The sequence below is a fragment of the Trachurus trachurus genome, assembly GCF_905171665.1.
Source record: "Trachurus trachurus genome assembly, chromosome: 5".
Classification (NCBI taxonomy): Eukaryota; Metazoa; Chordata; class Actinopteri; order Carangiformes; family Carangidae; genus Trachurus; species Trachurus trachurus.
In genome coordinates, this window is record NC_139896.1 from 20,732,551 (window position 1) to 20,752,745 (window position 20,195).

The 20,195-nt window shown below is 40.3% G+C and overlaps 3 protein-coding genes across 3 annotated transcripts; all 3 read right to left on the reverse strand.

Annotated features, from left to right (window-relative positions):
• Window positions 1-880: 880 nt before the first annotated feature.
• Window positions 881-2,501, reverse strand: LOC310986266 (odorant receptor 131-2-like; the record flags this gene model as incomplete). Its single annotated transcript, XM_083972112.1, has 2 exons — window positions 881-1,699; window positions 2,361-2,501. 2 exons carry the CDS (start codon window positions 2,499-2,501, stop codon window positions 881-883), a joined length of 960 nt encoding a protein of 319 aa, XP_083828238.1.
• A 2,861-nt stretch (window positions 2,502-5,362) lies between these two features.
• LOC310986267 (odorant receptor 131-2-like) lies at window positions 5,363-6,858 on the reverse strand (the record flags this gene model as incomplete). Its single annotated transcript, XM_083972113.1, has 2 exons — window positions 5,363-6,160; window positions 6,703-6,858. The coding sequence occupies 2 exons, from the start codon at window positions 6,856-6,858 to the stop codon at window positions 5,363-5,365; spliced, it is 954 nt and encodes a 317-aa protein (XP_083828239.1).
• Window positions 6,859-12,949: 6,091 nt separating this feature from the next.
• Window positions 12,950-13,995, reverse strand: LOC310986268 (odorant receptor 131-2-like; the record flags this gene model as incomplete). Its single annotated transcript, XM_083972114.1, has 2 exons — window positions 13,879-13,995; window positions 12,950-13,744 (listed from the first exon to the last, which is right to left on the reverse strand). Exon 2 carries the CDS (start codon window positions 13,733-13,735, stop codon window positions 12,950-12,952), a length of 786 nt encoding a protein of 261 aa, XP_083828240.1. The 5' UTR covers window positions 13,736-13,744; window positions 13,879-13,995.
• Between the last annotated feature and the right edge of the window lie 6,200 nt (window positions 13,996-20,195).

The following is a 20,195-nucleotide window of genomic DNA, read 5'->3' on the forward strand; positions in this document are numbered from 1 at the left end:
GCTCTCACCACACTTGACCACCGGGCTGTCACAGAAATGTGCAATGAATGTGATACAGAAAATATTGCGTTTTCAGTCCGAGAATGGGCCCAGCTGAAAGACCTTCGTACTGTGCTTGAGCCTTTTTCTGAGGCAACAGACCTCACAGAAGGAGACACTGTGGTTACCATCAGCATGGTGGTCCCCACCGTCCTGGACTTGAGAACTCATCTCAACAAGATGGAAGTGCAGCTGCCGCAGATTGTGACAATAGTTAGAGCACTAAAAAAGTCTTTACAGAAAAGGTTCTCGGGGATCTTCAGAAGGATCAACATGGTGCAGGGGGATCCCGAGGAGCCATTTAATCATCGGATCTACTGTCTTGCTTGATCCCCAGTTTGTTTTGAGCTGGGTTGATTTAGATGTCCATAATGGGGAATCCGGTCCAGCACTGAAGAGGTTTAGAGACGACCTTAAGAAATCATTAACAGGTGGCTATAATTATTATGGTTGTTGTTGTTGTTGTTATTGTTGTTATTATTACAGTTATTGTGTCGAGGCCCCGCTGTGTCAGTCATCCTTTCTTGTTAGTGATGAATGTTATGAGCAAATAAAGATGTTGGTAAGTATAAAAACATTTCTGGTTAAGTTTTGGATTTTATGTGCATTGCATGCATTGATATCCTTTGCCATTGTGTCTAAGTGATGAAATTCACTTTATTGTTTTTAGAGATGGAAACGAGATGACCTGTAATACAAAACTATCAACCCAGCACCATTGCTCTGTGCTAAAAGGACTCAAAGATTACCAGAGAAAATAAGGATCATGGATGGTCTCAACACGTTCTGAATCCACTGAATATGCAGTGTCAAGAAGAAAGAGGATGTTGAGCAATTGTCACTACAGTTTTATAGGAGGTGTCATGTTACGCATGGTGACATTTTCTGGGTGGCTGCTTGTGCTCACTTTACAAAGCAGGTAACGTCTCACATATCTCCTAAAAGACTGGTCTCGCAATCCATAAACAATGGAGCTAATGAACCGTGGCAGGATCTGGACAATGATGTAATTGACAAAGCGTATGGACAAGTGCTGTTTGGGCATTAAGTAGATCAAACCTTGTTCAAACATGGGCCTCACATAAGTAAGCATGCACAACAGCAACTGAAATCCATGTAGGAGAATAGTATTTCTGGCTTTCTTAAAGTCTAAAGTTGCTCCTTTGGCAGCAAACAGAATCCTGAAGTAAGTATAAAAGAGTATGAGCCAAACTAAGGCAAGACAACAAATGTACGACACTTCCCTCTTCTTCATGCTGTAGGTGCTTCTAAACACATAATCTCGGGCACATAACACTCTGGAGTGAAAGAAGTGCAGAGGCTCTGTGGCCAGGAGAATGAAGAGATCTGGTAAGATAAATAGTGAACTCGCAACCCAGATCAAACCAATGAAGATGTAGGTTTTCTTTACAGTGCAGATCAGGCCATGACGGAGGGGGATGCAGACAGCGATGTAGCACTCAACTGCCATTCCAGCCAGGTTGAGTGGTGTGTTGAGGGTGGTGAGGATGGTGATCATCAATAGGATTAGGCATAAAGGTACACTGATAGTAAACAGGGTGTAGCTGAGAATGTGCAGCAGAGTGGACAGGGCCAGCTGTGTCATGTCATTTATCACCAGGTGAATGAACAGGATGTAACGAGGGCTCGAACTGAAGATCTTTAAGAAAGGGGAATCAAGCAGACAAACATAACATGAAAAACAGACGACCGTAGCAGCTGGGTTCAAGTCTGTCTCATGACCTTTCTTTGAATAATCCACCCTGTCTTCTTTGATCAGATTGATTGAATACGATTGACTCACAAATTCATTTCAGAATGTTTGATTTTTCTTTGGAAAAATAACTTCAAAATTATCCCAAATCTATGACCAGTTGAAGAAAACTTTCGCTCCATTTGGCTTTATGCACAGCTGCACTATTTCCTGAACTTTAGCCAGCTCCTTTATTTCCTGTCTTACATTATTGGACACACTGATTAATCCAGGTGTGTCTGACCATTGTTGTGAGGTCAGACACACCTGGATTAATGTAATGTATAATGACAGGAAATAAAGGAGCTGGCTAAAGTTCAGGAAGTAGTGGAGCTGTGCATAAAGCCTATTAGAGGTGTACGTTTTCAATACATAATGGTAAATCTATATGAACAGGAAAACAATAGGTTTACAAACATGATATTTTTTTAAAATTATTATTATTATCATCATCATTATTATTATTTAGCCTTCTGTAATTTGTCTGGAAAATTGATTTGGTATAACGATGGATCTTTGCTCCTACAGTACTTGCATATGTGTGTGAAAAAACAGCTTTGCTTTAGACCTGGTGCTTTCTGAAGGTGTGGACCAGTGTACCATTGATGTAGTTAATGGAGATACAGAGGGCTGTGACCACGGCTGTGGTGAAGGAGTCCCGCTGTCTTCCAGCTGCAGTTGAAGTGCCATTGACAGATGATAGATTCATGTCTGAAATGGAAGAGTCCTCCGTGTCTGAAAGAAGTACATAAAAAACATGTTGTACTCTTCACAGTGTGAGTATTAAAAGAATGTAATGGTCAATTATATATTCAAAATTAAGAGAAATGCTAAGCTTTGAAAGTCTGATGATAGCCAATCTGCCACACATGTACAAATCCAAAGGGTAAAAGATCTTCCCTGGATCGAATGTGTAAAGAAACATAAATTAAAATTTCCTATCTGTCCTTCGTTCCTACCAGAGCACAACATTCTATGTTACATTGTATGTCACAGACTATAGTTTATTCTGACACTCTATCAGCTATCATAGAGCCAGATGGCTTTGTCTATCAAAGTTGACGTAGAGGGATCACGACCACTGAATGAAGACAATTTGCTAATTTTTCCCCCTTCAGTACATTTACAGACACGCAGCAGCTACAGCCCTCAAACCTCTGGATTCCATTTATCACTCTGCTCTCAGATTTATTACCGGGGATATATCTATATGACACTCATCATTGCTTACTATATGAAAAAGTTGGTTGGTCCTCCCTTTCTGACAGATGCATGAAGCACTGGTATACTGTATGTTTATCTTTAAGGCCCTTACTGGTAAACAGCCCCCATACATCTCATCTATATTAGAATGGCGCTCTGGATCTTATTCTACTCGCTCTAGTGGTTTATTATTTCTTAAGGTCCACTTTGTACATTCAGAGTTTGGTAAATCTGCCTTTTCCTTTGATGCTCCTAACTCATGGAATATTCTCCAACATACTTTGGGGCTGGAGAATATTCCTACTCTTGCTGATTTTAAACGTATGGTGTCTGACCTTTGTAAATCATCCTGCAACTGTTATTCAGTGTAATTGTATTTATGTTCTGCTGCTGCTTGTAAACTCGTCGTCCCTGTAAATGAGGGAAACCTCAGTGACCAACAAGTTAAAATAAAGGTTTAAATAAAAATTACATCTTCCAGAAAACCCTTACGTTATTTTCAACAGACACAGCAATATCTCTTGATAATGAATAGCAGGAAAAGTACATCAATATATCATGCAGCAATACAATAGAATGATCGACACAATAACACAGTCCTTTGCAGCCCATGCAATATTGATTCAGTGAGATAATGGCAGTAAGCGTGAGGAGAATGCTCATACCCCATTGGATGTCACATACAGTAATAACAGTCTGCCGTGCATGTGGATGCAAGGAGTTTATAGATTAACAGGAGTTATTTGAGATCATTAGTTGTATAGGAGTGTTCATTTTTGAATGTGTGGGTGTGTTCAAGCTCCACTGTGTAATTCTATTGTCTATTAACAAAAATGTATTATTTCATTCAAGTATGAACACAAAAAACTGAAGTGTTCTGCGCTCAAAAAAATAATTGACCCAAAAATGTTGACTTTAAGTATTTCATTTGCATGAAGTTTTTCCATGTAATTTTATTAGGCAAGTTCAATGTGAGGGTTCCATTTATAGTCTAGCAACAAGTCCTGAAAAAGGCTTTAGTTTTTGAGATACCCCTACCTGAGGTAGAACCAAACACAACTTTGTTACACATGTTAGCTCTTGAGGTGTTCAGCGAAGACCTGCAGGGAAACTGTGCTCACTCCCTAGCAGTGCAGGACCAGGTTCAGGGACAGAGAGATGTCTGCTTTTGTTGACTTTGTTGATAAGCTGATTTTTAACTTCAGCAAACATTTTGACAACTTCTGTTTGGACAGCACCTGACCATTTTCATTCAGAACCCATTTCTCATCACAGATGTTCTATCTCTTATTCGCCTCGTAATTTTTGACTGTGCCGCTGTTTACTGCTTGGAATGCAGAGACTTGATTGGCTGAGTAGCATCACGTGGGATGGCTTAACTTGTATGTGATTGGTCAGTTCATTTCCTGATCTTAACCAGCGTAGCTTTTCTAGTATTTACAGCATTGGTTGTAAACACTGGAAAAGCTGCGCCGGTTAAAAGTATCCCGTCAAATTAATCTAATAATTAATGGATTATAGATCCGGGTCTGTACAGGATTTCCTCTGGGTCCGGACTCGGGCCGTGGGCCGCCAGTTAGTGAATTATGGACTAGGATGTCATTTGCGTGGCACAGAGCGGCCTTTGCTGCTGCAATGATTTGGGAGATTCTCAACTGAAAATGTTCAGGCGTGGAAGATATACCAAAGGGGAGCCTCTGAAAGCAGTATCGTGTGTCAGTCTGAATCTGTCGAACTGTTTTATCCATTGTGGCCATGAGCTGGGCTCCTCAAAGCTGAAGTTACCAGTAAGGTGCGATAGAGAATAGGGATGTAACGATACACTCAACTCACGATTCGATACGATTCACGATTTTTTGTTCACGATTACGATTTTATCACGATTCTTTTTAAATCAAAATGAGCTACAGACAAATTATGACCTAATAAAATTATCTTTTCTTCATAAGAGAAAGTGCAACTGAAATAGTCTGAAAAATTCACCTTTCATTACAGATACACTGCACATCACCATTTATCACCTTTCATCACAAGTAAAACTGGTCTTATTTACAAATAATTGTTCAATTAAAAAAAATCAAATAGTTTATGAGCCAATTTCATTGGTCGATTGGTCTGAGGAAAAACAAAATAAACATTTGGAGCCGAAGCTTGTCAAAATTAAATCAAAATCAGTATGACTGAACTGTGTATGAAGACAGACAGCTTTTCATATGAGTCTTAATAAACACTGTAAAACAGGACTGAAAGATTACCAAAGACAATAAGGTTTATGGATGGTTTCACTCTCAACACGTTCTGAATCTACTGAACATGCAGTGATAAGCAGAAGGTGGACATTAGACAACTGCAGTTTCATAAGAGGTGTCATGTTACGCATGGTAACATTTTCTGCGTGGCTGTTGTGCTCACTTTACAAAGCAGGTAACGTCTCGCATATCTCCTGAATGTCTGGTCTCGCAATCCGTAAACAACGGGGCTAATGAACCGTGGCAGGATCTGGACAATGATGTAACTGATGAAGCGTATAGACAATTGCTGTTCAGGCAATAAGTAGATCAAACCTTGTTCAAACATGGGCCTCACATAAGTAAGCATGCACAACAGCAACTGAAATCCGTGAAGGAGAATAGTATTTCTGGCTTTTTTAAAGTCTAAAGTTGCTCCTTTGGCAGCAAACAGAATCCTGAAGTAAGTATAAAAGAGTATGAGCCAAACCAAGGCAAGACAACAAATGTACGACACTTCCCTCTTCTTCATGCTGTAGGTGCTTCTAAACACATAATCTCGGGAACAAAACACTCTGGAGTGAAAGAAGTGCAGAGGCTCTGTGGCCAGGAGAATGAAGAGATCTGGTAAGATAGATAGTGAACTCGCGACCCAGATCAAACCAATGAAGATGTAGGTTTTCTTAACAGTGCAGATCAGGCCATGACGGAGGGGGATGCAGACAGCGATGTAGCACTCAACTGCCATTCCAGCCAGGTTTAGTGGTGTGTTGAGGGTGGTGAGGATGGTGATCATCAATAGGATGAGGCAGAAAGATACACTGATGGTATACAGGGTGTAGCTGAGAATGTGCAGCAGAGTGGTCAGGGCCAGCTGTGTCATGTCATTTATCACCAGGTGAATGAACAGGATGTAACGAGGGCTCGAACTTAAGATCTTTAAGAAAGGGGAATCAAGCAAACAAACATAAGATGATCTTATGGACCAGTACTGGAATATTACAAACTCGCAAATGATTGTCAGAATTTTGAAGTTAATGAGCCAGATCATAGAAATATTATCATATGGTGTCAATACACATGCTTTTGTCTTGGAAAGGCATTTTTGTCTATTTTTAAATCCTTTGTACCATCATCCATTATTCTGCTAAATCAACTATCAGGTAATTTTACACAGTGCACTTTAACCCCTCTCCCCACCCCCCATTAAACCATTAATATTTGGGAGTTATTTATTTACATATACTATTTATTTATACTTTTTAATAGATATAAAACTGCCGTTTGCATATATTTATGCTACATGTCTGTTTATGAAGCCAAAGATGAATTTACACAACAGTGGACAATAAAGATTTTCAATTCAATTCAATTTCTTTTTAGCCTGCTATCATTTTTCTGGAAAATGGATTTGGTAAAAATGATGGATCGATACTCCTAATTGCACGTCGTATATGAAAACACAGCTATGCTTCAGACCTGGTGCTTTCTGAAGGTGTGGACCAGTGTACCATTGATGTAGTTTATGGAGATACACAGGGCTGTGACAATCACATTTTTGACCACGGCTGTGGTGAAGGAGTCCCGCTGTGTTCCAGCCGCAGTGAAGGTGCCATTAACAGATGATAGATTCATGTCTGAAATGGTAGAGTCCTCACTGTCTGAAAGAAGCACATCTTTAGGTCACGCTGTACTCTCCACAGTGTGAGTATTAAAATAATTTAATGGTCAATAATAGATTAAAATTAAGGGAAATGCTCAGCTTTGAAAGTCAATCTGCCACAAATTTACAAATCCAAAGGGTAAAACATATTTTCCAAATGTAAAAAAAAAAATCCTACCTGTCCTTCCTTTCTACTGGAGGTGCATTCTACATCACAGAGTATTTAATTTATTCTGACACTGTATCAGCTATCATAGAGCAGATGGCTTAGTCTATCAAAGTTACCGTAGAGGGATCACAACCACTGAATGAAGACAATTTGCTAATTGTCCCCTACATTATATCTTACAGAAAACCCTTACGTTTCACGAGACGGCGATATCTCTTGATATTGAATCTAAATAGCAGGAAAAGTACATTAAACAAACATATATCATGCAGCAATACAATAGAATGATCAACACAATAACACAATCTTTTGCAGCCCATGCAATATTGATTCAGTGTGATAATGGCAGTAAGCGTGAAGAAAATGCTCATACCCAGTAGGATGTCACATTATACCAGTCTACTGTGCATGTTAATGCAAGGAGTTTATAAAGGTTGATGGAGGTCATTAGTGTTCATGTTGATGTGCGTGGTTCATCTGCATATTTGTGTTATTTCAATGAATGAGATTAGTGTGTCAAATTGAATTTTATAATCAGTATTTATGATATATCAACTGACAATGTGAAGCTATTGAATGGTGTCTCTTTAGTAGTAATGAACCTACAGGAAATTACTAAATGAATCTGCAGCTTATTTGGATTTTACATAACTTAAAGACGAACCTTTCCCCTGTTTTGCTAACCCTCTGCCTGGCCATGTGTATATTTTAGATGAAACTCCTCCAGAGTTGTGTAATTGTCTGTAATTGTGTTCAGGGTTTCCCCCAGAAAACTGGTTAAGCCCGGTGGTAGGGTGGCACTGGCGGCCCATCGGCAGGCCACCGGTGCCCAAGCGTGTTTTTTTGTGACAGGGGCCTGACCCTGACCGATGGCAGGGCCCTGTAGGGAACAGATTCATTAATGGAGCAGTAGCATTTAGCAGGTGTGATTCCATAAGGCCTTAAGATCAATGTTAAAAGTTGACTAGAAATTTGAAAATATTATCATAAACATCTGTTATTATAAGACTTTATGTTACATATTTAAACACCAGCTATTGCAGAGTCTTACAGAAAGGCACTCTTGAAATGCTGTTCAATCAACCACAAAAAAAAGTAGGCCTAATAATTATTAAAAAAAATATTTAAATAAATAACATCAACTGTTTGCATTAAAAACTAAAAAACAACTGCCTGGTGTCTCCATTGTTAAAGTCTAGCCTTATTTCCATGGATGTATTATAGATCCATCATCCATGTTTTTTTTTTTGTTTTTTTTGCTCCGAGATTTTTTACATCTAGAGTCACGTGCACATGACGTACCACGCTCTTTTTCCGGTCAGTCGTCATGGAAACGTGACACTCACGGATCTACTAGAACATTGGTTCTCAAAGTGCGGCCCGTGAGCCAATGCCGGCCCGCAAAAACATTTCTGGCGGCCCGCAATGAATTACAGTTGATAGTTTTAATCCAACTGTACATTGCTTTCAAAGGATGAATCTCTGTCTCATGGTCATAGCGACATCTATAGGGATAAGCGGCAATTACAGGTGTGACGTGACGTAAGTTTGTCGAATGACACAGTGACACGGCGAATCGAAGATTTGGCCAACGATCTCAAACAGCAGCTGGGACAACGTGTGGAGGGCCTGGGAAAGGGAGCCTTTTCAATCGCGCTGGATGAAAGCACGGACATTTGCGATACAGCGCAATTGCTGATTTTCATCCGAACAGTCACTGAGAAATAGGCGAGGAGCTGCTAAGCTTGGAGAGTATCAAAGACAGAACAAGAGGAGTCGACATTTGTGATGCTGTGTGTCGCAGTCTGGATGCATACAATGTGAAGCTGCCGTCTATGGTCGGTGTCACAACAGATGGAGCACCGGCAATGGTCGGGAGAAAGACAGGTGCAGTGTCGCTGCTCTCTGAGAAGGTGGTCAACAACGGAGGTGAGAAACTAATCAAATATCACTGTATAATACACCAAGAAGCCCTCGCTGCTCAAACGCTTGAAATGAAACATGTAATGGACATTGTTGTGAAGACAGTTAATTTCCTGAAGTCCAGGGGTCTGAACCACCGCCAATTTAAGACTTTTTTGGAGCAATCAGAGGCAGATTTTGGTGACGTCATATACTTCACTGTTGTCCGGTGGCTGAGCAGAGGTGCCACGCTGAAGCGTTTTTTTAACTTGAGGAAAGAAATGAGAGAGTTCATGGAGTCAAAAGGACAAGATGTGACACAGTTAAGTGACACTAAATGGCTCTGTGACCTAGCGCTCCTTGCTGACCTGAATACTTGTCTCAGCGATCTCAATGTAAAGCTGCAAGGCCATGGGAAGCTAATTTCCACACTATTTGACAACGTCAAAGCTTTCCAGCACAAACTTGAACTGCTGCAGGGACAGCTCAAACAGGGAGATCTAACCCATTTTCCCGCCTGCAAGACACTGGTAGATGACACAGACACAGATGGGCGCCATGTTTCACGTCACCTGCGTTCAGACAAGAACCATAACCTGATAAAAAAAACTCAGAGAGGAATTTGACCACCGCTTCTCTGACTTCAGAGACCACGAGAAGTCATTCAACCTCTTTCAAAATCCTTTTTCATGTCTCCCTGAGGAGGAGCCTGCAGAAATGCAGTTTGAGCTCATCGACCTGCAGGAGAGCTCCGAGGCTAGAGCAGCATATCGTGACAAGAACCTCATCGAGTTCTACAGGGGACTTTCCTCATCCACATATCCTGCACTTCGCCAGCATGCTATCAGAATGGTGTCTTTATTCGGAAGCACATACATTTGTGAGAAGACCTTCTCCACCATGGCCATCAACAAATCCAAGCAGAGATCCAGGCTTTCTCAAGTTTTGCCAGGTTTAGCCTCATTTATTAATTAAAATGTGTTTATTGGACATTACTGGATACAGACCAATAAGTGTAAACTGTAGAACTGCAATCTGGTCATTAAAATTGTTACAAATGGGATTTCTTTCTGTTTTGTTTTTTTTCTCCTTTTTTTCCCCTTTGGTGGCCCTCAGGTACCAAAACTTTGAGAACCCCTGTACTAGAACAAACGTGTGTGGTCGCGAACTTTACGAGCTGAAAAATGAAACAATGGATCATCAGGTGAAAGCCCCGCGGCTCACAGGAGTCCGGAGCTCTGACGCTGCAGGAGACGACGTGCTAACAGCTACCAGCTAACAGCTACCAGCTACCAGCTGCTACAGCTACAGTCTATGTGCTACAGCAGCTGACTGAGCCTCTTGGAGCCGCTGCTCGGCTCACGTTAACATGGACTCGGTGCTCGGTACGTGTTTATTGAGTATAAAAACTGATTTAAAAAAATTAATAAACAATGTTTAGCCTGGCGGGGGGTCAAGTAAGGCCTGGCGGGCCGCCAGGCTTATAATACACTGGGGGAAACCCTGGTGTTGATGATATATGTAACGTATGCTCTCTGTAACCGTGATGATGATACTTATGCGGTCTAATATTATTGTCTGGGGGTTCCACATGGGCTTTCCTGGCTACATGGGTGGACACATTGTCCACAGAAAATACATATACCACATTTACTTGTCACACATCAGTTTTCTACAACAACATTTACTGGGGGGATTGTGTTGTTCTATGGGATAGAGATGGGAGGCTCCTGGTCTCGATGTGAAGCGATTATTGATACAATTTTTTTCCAGGTCTTGATCTAATGCAGATAGTTGGGCATTTTGTCCAAGTTTTTTCTAGGTTCCATTTGGACCTTCTGATGTAGTTTGGCCTGTATCTATGTGATGCTACTATTGTTCTTTTTTTCTTTTCTTTTTTGTCCCTTTTCTATTTATGGCATTCTATTTATTATAGTCGAGCCCACAGCCTATTGTCTCGTCACTGTGCGTAAAAGGTTCTATTTTCTGATATGATAGGGATATTTATGATGGCTCACTTTTGTCCTAGTTGTATGTAAAACATGTTTACAATACATTATCTAATATCTCACTGTCCTGAATAATTTCTATGATTGGGTTGTATACCGTGACGACTGATTTGGACCAGCTGGTTCTGTTTAAAAGGGAGACACACCCACAAAACCAGTGCTGACGATGGCTGCTACAGATTTTCATATAATGGTGGCGGATAGTGCTCACTTTTGAATCGTCCAAAACACACACTACGTTGCCCCCCGCCCCTTCAGAACTCCAAAAGCATTTTGATGACACTGAAACTTCTCCAAACCCTTCCTTAGTAGAAAATTGGTGAATTATCAATTTCGGGTGAATATTGTCATATATAAGCTGGGACCCCCCTTTTTATTTCTTTAGTGAACATGAGCATGAATTGGGGAATTTTAGTGATTCTGGAAATTAAGCCCTTGACCAAGGCCCCGTTTATACGTACTCGGGTATTTTTAAAAACTGAGACATTAACCATCGTTTGCACCCTCCGTTTACACGCAAACGGAGAAAACGCCCCTGAAAACGATGCTTTTTAAAAACTCCGGCCAGGGTGGAGATTTTGGAAAATGCCGTTTTCACGTTTGCATGTAAACAGAGGAAAACGGAGAAAAACTGAGATTTGGGTAGCCGACGTCAGACCCTGACGTCTAACCGTAACCATATTTACATAACTTAATAAAATAAATAAATAATAATAATGATAAAATTTAATGCAGACTGATGTGTTCATTGTAAAACATTTATTTATTGATGTAATGTTAAATGGGGTGATTTCTGTACAGAGTCCCGAGGCTGTGCTGCTCTTCTGTCCAGTAACAGTTAACACACATGAAGCTTCACTTTACATTCAAACAAACTGCTACTGCCACAATTGTTAGATTTCATCAATGAGACCAACATTTATCTCCTAAAAATAATTTAACCAGCCGGTGGTAAACCTCTAAAAACCTGCGGGTAAGTTATTTAGCCATCGTTTTGATACCGGGAGGACAACAGAGGCTGGCCGGCCGAGCAGCATTGCAGAGCGGACACTGTCTCTGTGATGTCCCAGTCGCTGCTCCACAGGTGGAGCTTCACTTCTCCGAAAAAAAAAGCTTCACCTCTCCGAGAAACATCGGAGCAAACTTCTAAACAGCCTCATCTGGATAAACTGGCCGTATATTTGGCATCTAAACAGTTACTTTCTCGCATGAAAAAATATTAAAACTTTACACACAAGGAGGGCAAGTGACGTTGTTGTTGTTGTTGTTGCTGTTGCTGTTGCTATGAGGTTGCTATGCGGGATCATGTGCGGGATTCTGTTTGGCTGAAGTGGGCTTGAGCTTCTCGCTACACTGCCACCTACAGGTTTGGCATGCTCTTGACGGCATATATACACGGGTCAGTGTAAACGACACGTTTTCTGAAAACGGACTGGTGTGCACGCAGCGTTTTTTATAAACGGAGAGGGGGAAATCTCCGTTTTTAAAAATACCCGGGTACGTATAAACGGGGCCCAAGTGTTGCCCTGCAGATTCACAAGGAAGTCCAAATTTTAATGGGGATAGGAGGAATCCTTTTTATTGAACATTCATCATTGAACATTGACATGTCTTGAGGGGAGCAAGTAATAGGAACCAAACAAATTAAATACTTCTCTATTTATTTAAAGGAGACTTATTATGCCCCTTTTCCACAAATTAAAATAGTTCCCAGGTGTCTTAAAGATATGTCTTTGACATGCTTCAATCAAAATACCCCAAGGATCAAACATCGCAGCACTTTTTTCATCTGCTCAAAACAGCCCAGTTAAGAACAGCTGGTTTCAGTGTCTGTCCATTTAAATGCAAATGAGGCGTACTGCTTGCCCCAGTGCAAAAAAAAAAGGTGCAAAATTCCGCAAAAATACTTTTAATAAAAATTGTTTCTTTTTTCATTTTAATGTGGGACAGTTAAAACTTAATAGAGACACCTCAAACTGGACTTTATCGTGGTCTCACAGATTTTTGTGGAGGAATGTTAGCCCTTGTGTGGAACAGATGTCTTTTCAGATGGTTTCTGAAAGTTTTGTCTCGCAGCCCATAAACCACCGGACTGATGAGTCGAGGCAGAACTTGAACCAATATTGAGACTGTGAAGCGAATGGCCAGTACCCCTCTTGGGAATAAGTATGTCAGACCTTCTAAAATTAGATGAAAAACATAGGTAAGCATACACAACAACAGCTGGAAGCCATGGAGGAGAACAGTGTTTCTTGCTTTCTTGGCATCTGTTGCAGCTGCTTGTGCAGTAAACAGTATCTTAAAGTATGTATATACAAGAGTGAGCCAGACAATGACCAAAAACACAGTGTTGGATATGTCTCTTTTCTCTCTTAGATATGGGTTTCTGAAAATATTTTCTCTGAGGCAGAAAACCCTTGAGCTAAAGAACTGCATAGACTCTGTGGCCAAGGCGACAAATAAATCTGGCAGGATTGAAAGTGAACTTAGCACCCAAATCAGGCCGATCACTACATAAGTTCTCTTGACTGTACAGATCTGTGTGTGGCGGAGGGGGAAACAAATGGCAATGTAACACTCTACTGCCATGACGGCTAGTGTCAGAGGATTGTTCAGATTTGCAAGTATAGCAGTCATCAGCAAAATTATACATAAGGAGACATTTAGAGTGAACACAATGTAACTCAGGACTTGAATGATGGTGAATATAGTCAGCAGGATGATATCATTGATTACCAGATGGATGTACAGGATGTAGCGAGGGTTCATATTGAAAACCTGTAGGGATGGACACAAGAAAAACAGCACAGTTGATTACATGGTAATACATAACAATAATAGCCTGTGGTGCTAACTTCCAAAGGGATTCCTTGAATTAGGTCTTAGACTTATACATGTGAATTGATTCAGACCTGATGTTTTTTGAATGTGTGGACCAGGGCACCATTGACATAATTAATGCAGATGCAGAGAACCACAGTAATCACATTCTTGACCACAGCTGTTTGTAAGATGTCCCGGTAGACTGGTGTTGTAAAATTTCTTTCAGTGTGTGAGAGGCTCATGAGTACATTGACCAGGTCCTCCAAAGCTCTTTTAGGAGGGAGAACTGTAGGCCACAGTAGAAGAGAAGACAACAGAGTATCAGCAATGAGTCGGTCAAGCTTTTCTCATGAAATAAGTGATCAAGCCATTAATACCAAACATCTATTCAAATGAATTACATTTGCACAGGGTGTTTATGAACAATGCACAGATTTATAGTTCTTCCATGTTGATGTGCGGTTAACTTTTTACTGAAATCAATGATGTATGAAAAGTATGGAATTTGATTTTATACATTTCCAGGTCTGTAAAAGTATGGGAAATGGAAACTATTGTATGGAAATATATTTATATTGTGCTATTGTATCTAGCTACAATCTCCTGGAAATTATTTGGTTGCATAATGGCATACCCATTCAGAATAATGAAAAGAAATGATAAATTGCATGCTTTTTTTATATTATGCACGTCTATTTACTTAAAAATCACAAATTATTTGATTTTTTTTTACCGAGAAGTCTGGAAATTAGGGTCTGGAAAAAGTATGGAATTTGGAAATTTCAAATGTGTAGGAACCCTGTGTCAGTGACTCATAATGTCAATATGTACATTATGTTACGGAGAAAGAATAGAATTTTTCCTTTAAGCAGATTACTCAATTCTTTAACATGACTGCTTATTGCCCCACAACACGACACTTAAAATCTGTTAAAGGCACAACAGCAATCAAGTAAATAAAGCAACCATTATTTCCTGTCACACTTTGATATACAGTAGCAGAGCCATTTCTAATATAAGTATTTTCACCTGTGTTTTTCTGCCATCACAAGACAAACAGTTTCTGCTGTGAATAGGACCTGTCAAACCCTTTGGTCAGTCAGACTGCATATGAATCTTTAAAACAGACATTTTTCAAGTGAAATATTTTTGACTTGTCATAGCATAAAAACATTTATGATGGCTCTCCTGTGTTATTCCCAGTAATTCCCATGCCCCAGCCATTCATCCCAGTGAGCTTGCACACACAAATCCAGCACCCCCAGATAAGAGAGCTAAATGATATCCAGTAATGAATTATACCAGCATGTGGCCTACTATTACACATAGAATTCTGCTGTTATCAGTTAAGTGTCAAAAACAATAAAATATGAGAGTCTATACTCAGACCACAGTTTATAACAATCATGTGAATAAGGTTCAAATCTTGTCAATGAACGGTATAACCTGACAGCACACAATGATCACCTACAGAATAATAGTAAATTAAAAATACCCCATTATTGATATATTATCTCTTTAGACTTCAACAGAACAACACTCACCTTAGTGTTTGTCATATATGGCAATGATACAGTAAGTCTGATGTCTTTGAAATTACTTAATATATAGTAGTCACTGCAACTGTCATGGGATCAATAATAGTAATGGGCATAACGTGTGTATGTGTGAGTCCTCATGCTTTGGTGACATTAACTTGCTTACACAATTACATCATGCATTTAGGTTCAGGCGTACTACAGTGGGTACTAGTTGGGGCGGCACAGTGGCACAGTGGTTAGCACTGTTGCCTCACAGCAAGAAGGTCCTGGGTTCGAATCCCCGGTCGTTGATAAAACGGTGGGCGATAAAACTGGATATCCTGAAATAACTTTCCCTCAATAGAAAGAGGCTACAAGACGCGGCCGATAGCAGGGGCGTCACTAGGTTTTAAGGACAGGGGGGGCTTAGCCCCCAGTAGATGCACAGGATGTGAGCGAATGTAGTGCGCAAGCACGAACTTTCACAATGGCCCAGAAAAAACACAATATTTAGAATTTAGAGTATTGAATCATGGGCTAGTTGAATCTAAGAATTCAACTACTTTTGAATTTTACCGTGTAAAAGTAGATGCTAAAAAAAGTGAACCTGAGTAATTTTTCAGGTGTTTGACTATCATGGATATGTCCAGGTGGACTGGAAAACTAATTATATTTCACTAGTAGCCTGTGTCATAATGGTTATACACTCCATCCAAATACAGATGTTTTTGGCTCATTTTGATTTCACCCAGACCTCCTCACATTTTCCAATTCAAATAAGACCAGACAACAGAAATGAAGTGCGACTCCAACTGGAGCAGATATTTATGGTAAAGAGTGCACATTTCACCCTAGAAACCCCTTCATCTTCTACACAACCAGGACCGTCACAAGAAATTTCAGATTTTTTTTTTTTTCTGAGCTGAAATAGACATTGGGGGGTTGTGCAAATGACTGACCCTGAGAATCATTTTGAATCATTCTGCTTTTATTAGTAGTTTTATTTGGACTAGGTTTAAAAATATATATATATTTATACCTAGCCTATATTGTTATCATGCTGTTTATATATTCCTGTGTCTTACCTGATCTTCTGCATCTTCAGGGCATGTCTCTGTCTGGCCTCTCCCTACAGCATTTCTCTCCCTGTCTGATGTGTTGCCTGCAGTGTCACCACATATCATTAGTATTTTAAATTAATCCATTAAATAATCTGTTTTTACTGCTAAATGTTATTTTCTTTAACACAGCCAAGCTATAAAGTACCAGATGAATGTTACAGTAACACATTACACACATACACAGCACACACACACACAGCACATGAGACAGAGAGAGAGAGGAACACACACATGATGACAGGAGTGTTCAGGATCCCCGTTTAAAAGTTTTCCCCACCAGAATCTAGCCGAACTTTGGAGCATTATTTAGCCCATTTTCTGACAAGCTATCATGCCATGGTTGGTACCAACAGAAGCCTCGCGTCTCCTGGTTTCATATAATATCTGTATCTTTGCTCTAGCTTTAAAACTGATCCGATTACAACGCAATTAATATTTCACATGAATTCAAATTTTATCGCGGTCATTTTGACAACACTGCTATTTAGAGATGTAGTAGCTTACTGTCTGATACCTGCTAGTCCTCTTTTAGCTACAGGTGGACTGACTCTCTCCCTCTGTTGACATCAGAGCTCCTGCAGCCCGTCACTGCAGGCTCGGAGCGGAGCTTCAAACAAGCCGCCGCTACATGGGCGCAACCAACTCACAGCTGGGAAGGGGGTTGGTCACACACTCATTAATTAAATTAAACAAATCAGAAATAACAAGAGACAAATGCAGTGACAGCTGGGGTTCTTAAAAGGAGAATATATGTCACATATAAAAAAAAGTAACATAATAAAAGAACACCAAATTATTTGGGGGGGCTTAAGAATAGGCCTAATGACGCCACTGGCCGATAGTAAGTGGATAGGTTTCATTCATCCATGTTTTGACAGAAAACGCAAACGGCCAGAGACAGGGACGGACTGGCCATAGGGCAATATGGGCAAATGCCACAGCAGCCGCGTGAAGATGCAGCCGTGCTGATGTGACCGCAAAAAAACAAAAGTCAGTCGGCGTCAGCTGGTTTACAGCCAGCCGACTCTGAAATACTCGAGACACAATAACATTAGTAACACACGAAAGGTATAGCTCACTTAATAGAGCAGCTCTCACTGAAAGCAAAGATTTTATTTCAGTCTGGGATCGAATCCCAATGTGCAGTTTTAGTGAATAATGCATTTTCTCTCGTCATCATTATTATGGTCACTGATATAGCCTATATGTGCGTAGGCTATATGTACCGTATGTGTGTGTTTGTGTAATGTATGGCCTCTGTCAAAAATGCCAGGGCCTCTTCTTGGTGCCAGTGATAATGAAAGGTGACACCGTCACTGCGCTTTTAAATATGAAGCTTATCCAAACAAAAAACTAGAGCAACAGCAACTCTCATATTTAAATTGTATTTTATATTGATTTCATATATTTCACTGATTGCAATTAGGCTATAGAATGTGAGTGTGTGTTTTATTGAAAGCGAGGCTGGGTGAAAATCGCTACAGTGGGGTTTATATGCAGCGGTCTGTAGGACCAGCTTACTGTAATAGACACATCAGCGACACATTAATGTGTCGCTGATGTGTCTATTACAGTAAGCTGGTAAATAAATAAATGAAGGTGTTATCCTAATTAGCACCTTCATTTATTTCTGACCAATAGGTGTGCTTGTGGATACTTCACTCAAGTAGGCTACAGCCCTGCCCCCCACAGAACTTCACACAGCTGTCAGCTTTGAACAGAAAAACCGGTTCTTACAGTAGAGCTCTCCTCACACTTTTCAGTTCATAAGTGTCATAAGCCGGAGGACAAAACTGTAGGCTACATTGTTTCGTTTCATTTCGTTAAGTAAAAATCATCTCTGAATTATGGAACTAAAAATAAAATAGGCCTATCTTTAAAAAAAAAAAAGATCCTATGATATTTAGCCTAATTGCATTATTTTTATTCAAATGTGACTGAGACCTTTATCTACCTAAACAGAAGGTGACATGAATAAATATCCTATTTTGTTACATATTTCTGGAAACTGTTACATTATGTAACGTGACCGCGGCAGATGAAAACAATAATTGAGGAAAAAAATAAGCTATTGTCGGCCCGAGGTATAAATGCCCAGAAATCGAGTGTTTCATTTGTGTAAGTTGTAAGCTTCAGAAACCATCACATATGGAAAAGTCATGGACTGAGAGACCTGTAGTTTTAATGTAAACAAAGTAATTTACGTAAGAAAAACACAAACATCTGTGTGAGACCGTCTTGGTGGTTCTAGTGTTAGCATTAGCCTAATGAAGAATGAAGAAAACACGTTACAAATAAACTATGACCGAATTGACAGCCGAAACAGTGTGCACTTATCTCAAGGAAATTTAAATCGAATGCAACTGTAACTTGTAATCCAAGAGGCTTCATCAGTTCATGAACTGATTTAAATTTCCTTGAGATAACTATGACCTGGACAAATGAGAATATTCACAGGCTTAGTGCATGTGCACTTATACGCCGGCTGGAGTCAACCCGCAACAATGTAGCTTTCCCTCGATTAAAGTAGTTCTGTCATCTCCCACTTTGTACCGGATAGATGAGAGTAGCAAGTGAGGCCACGCCCCCATTCCGGTGAAAACAAACTTCTGGTTTGACTGGTGGTAAATACAAATCCCGCCGTTGTCCATCTTGATTTCGCCTATCTAACATTAAACGGCCTGGAAACCTCCTGCAATAGCTAAGGTTTGTCAGGCAGACAGCTATATCACGTCGTTTTACCGAAAAAATTAAAGATTTAGGCAATGTATGTCCATAAATCCTACCAGAAAATGAGCCCACTCAGCGGGGAGAGGTGCTGTATATAATGCGGAGACCTGTCAGTCAACTGCCGCCGTAGTGCAGCGGTTAGAGCAGTTGCCTCGGGTGCGAGCAGCCAGTGATTGAAACCCGTAACAAGTGAAATTGTTTTTCACCTTGTATATTAGGCCACACATTATGTACGATTTTAGAACGGGCCTTCGGAAAATTTCGAAATAACGTTAGTGGACCTTCGGAATGGCGGTCGCCCCCCCTGAAATGGTTTACCACACAAACACATGTGGACTAGCCTGGTCCCACAGCTTGCCATTTTGTCCATTCTTCATACGGCCTGAAGCCATAAATCTCTTCTTTTCCTGTCCCACTCTCTTAAGGGGAGTAGGGGAAATCTGATGTTAGGTTTTTTTAAGTTGTTAGGGTATACCACACAACAACTCTTTGTTTTCACCGGCGAGGGGGCGTGGCCTTTTACGTGACGTAGAGTTACTGTCTTCCAGAGATGGGACCAAGTCACACATGCAAGTTTCAAGTAAGTCTCAAGTCTTAACCTTCAAGTCTCAAGTAAGTCCCAAGTCATTTTTCTTTGGGCAAGTCAAGTCAAGTCAAGTCAAGTCACAGGTTATGTCAAGTCAAGTCCAAGTCAAGTCCTGCATAGGTCAAGTCAAGTCCATGTCAAGTCACCTTATTATTGCAATTTCACCCGCAAAATCTGATCTAAATAAAGTGAAGACAATAGAATAGAATAGAATAGAAAATCTATTATATTCTATCATGCCCTCATACCAAGTAGTTTTAGATATTAATTTGATATTTTATATTCAAAAGTCAAAGAATGTGGAACATTGAAACATCCCTGGATGCTATGAGTGACAGGCAAACAGCCAACAGCTGTGTAGTTGGGTTGCAGCAGATGCAGCAGTGAGAACTTGAGGCTGAAGGAGAGGAGATTAAAAAAAAGGACACGTTAGCTCCTCGCTATGGTAA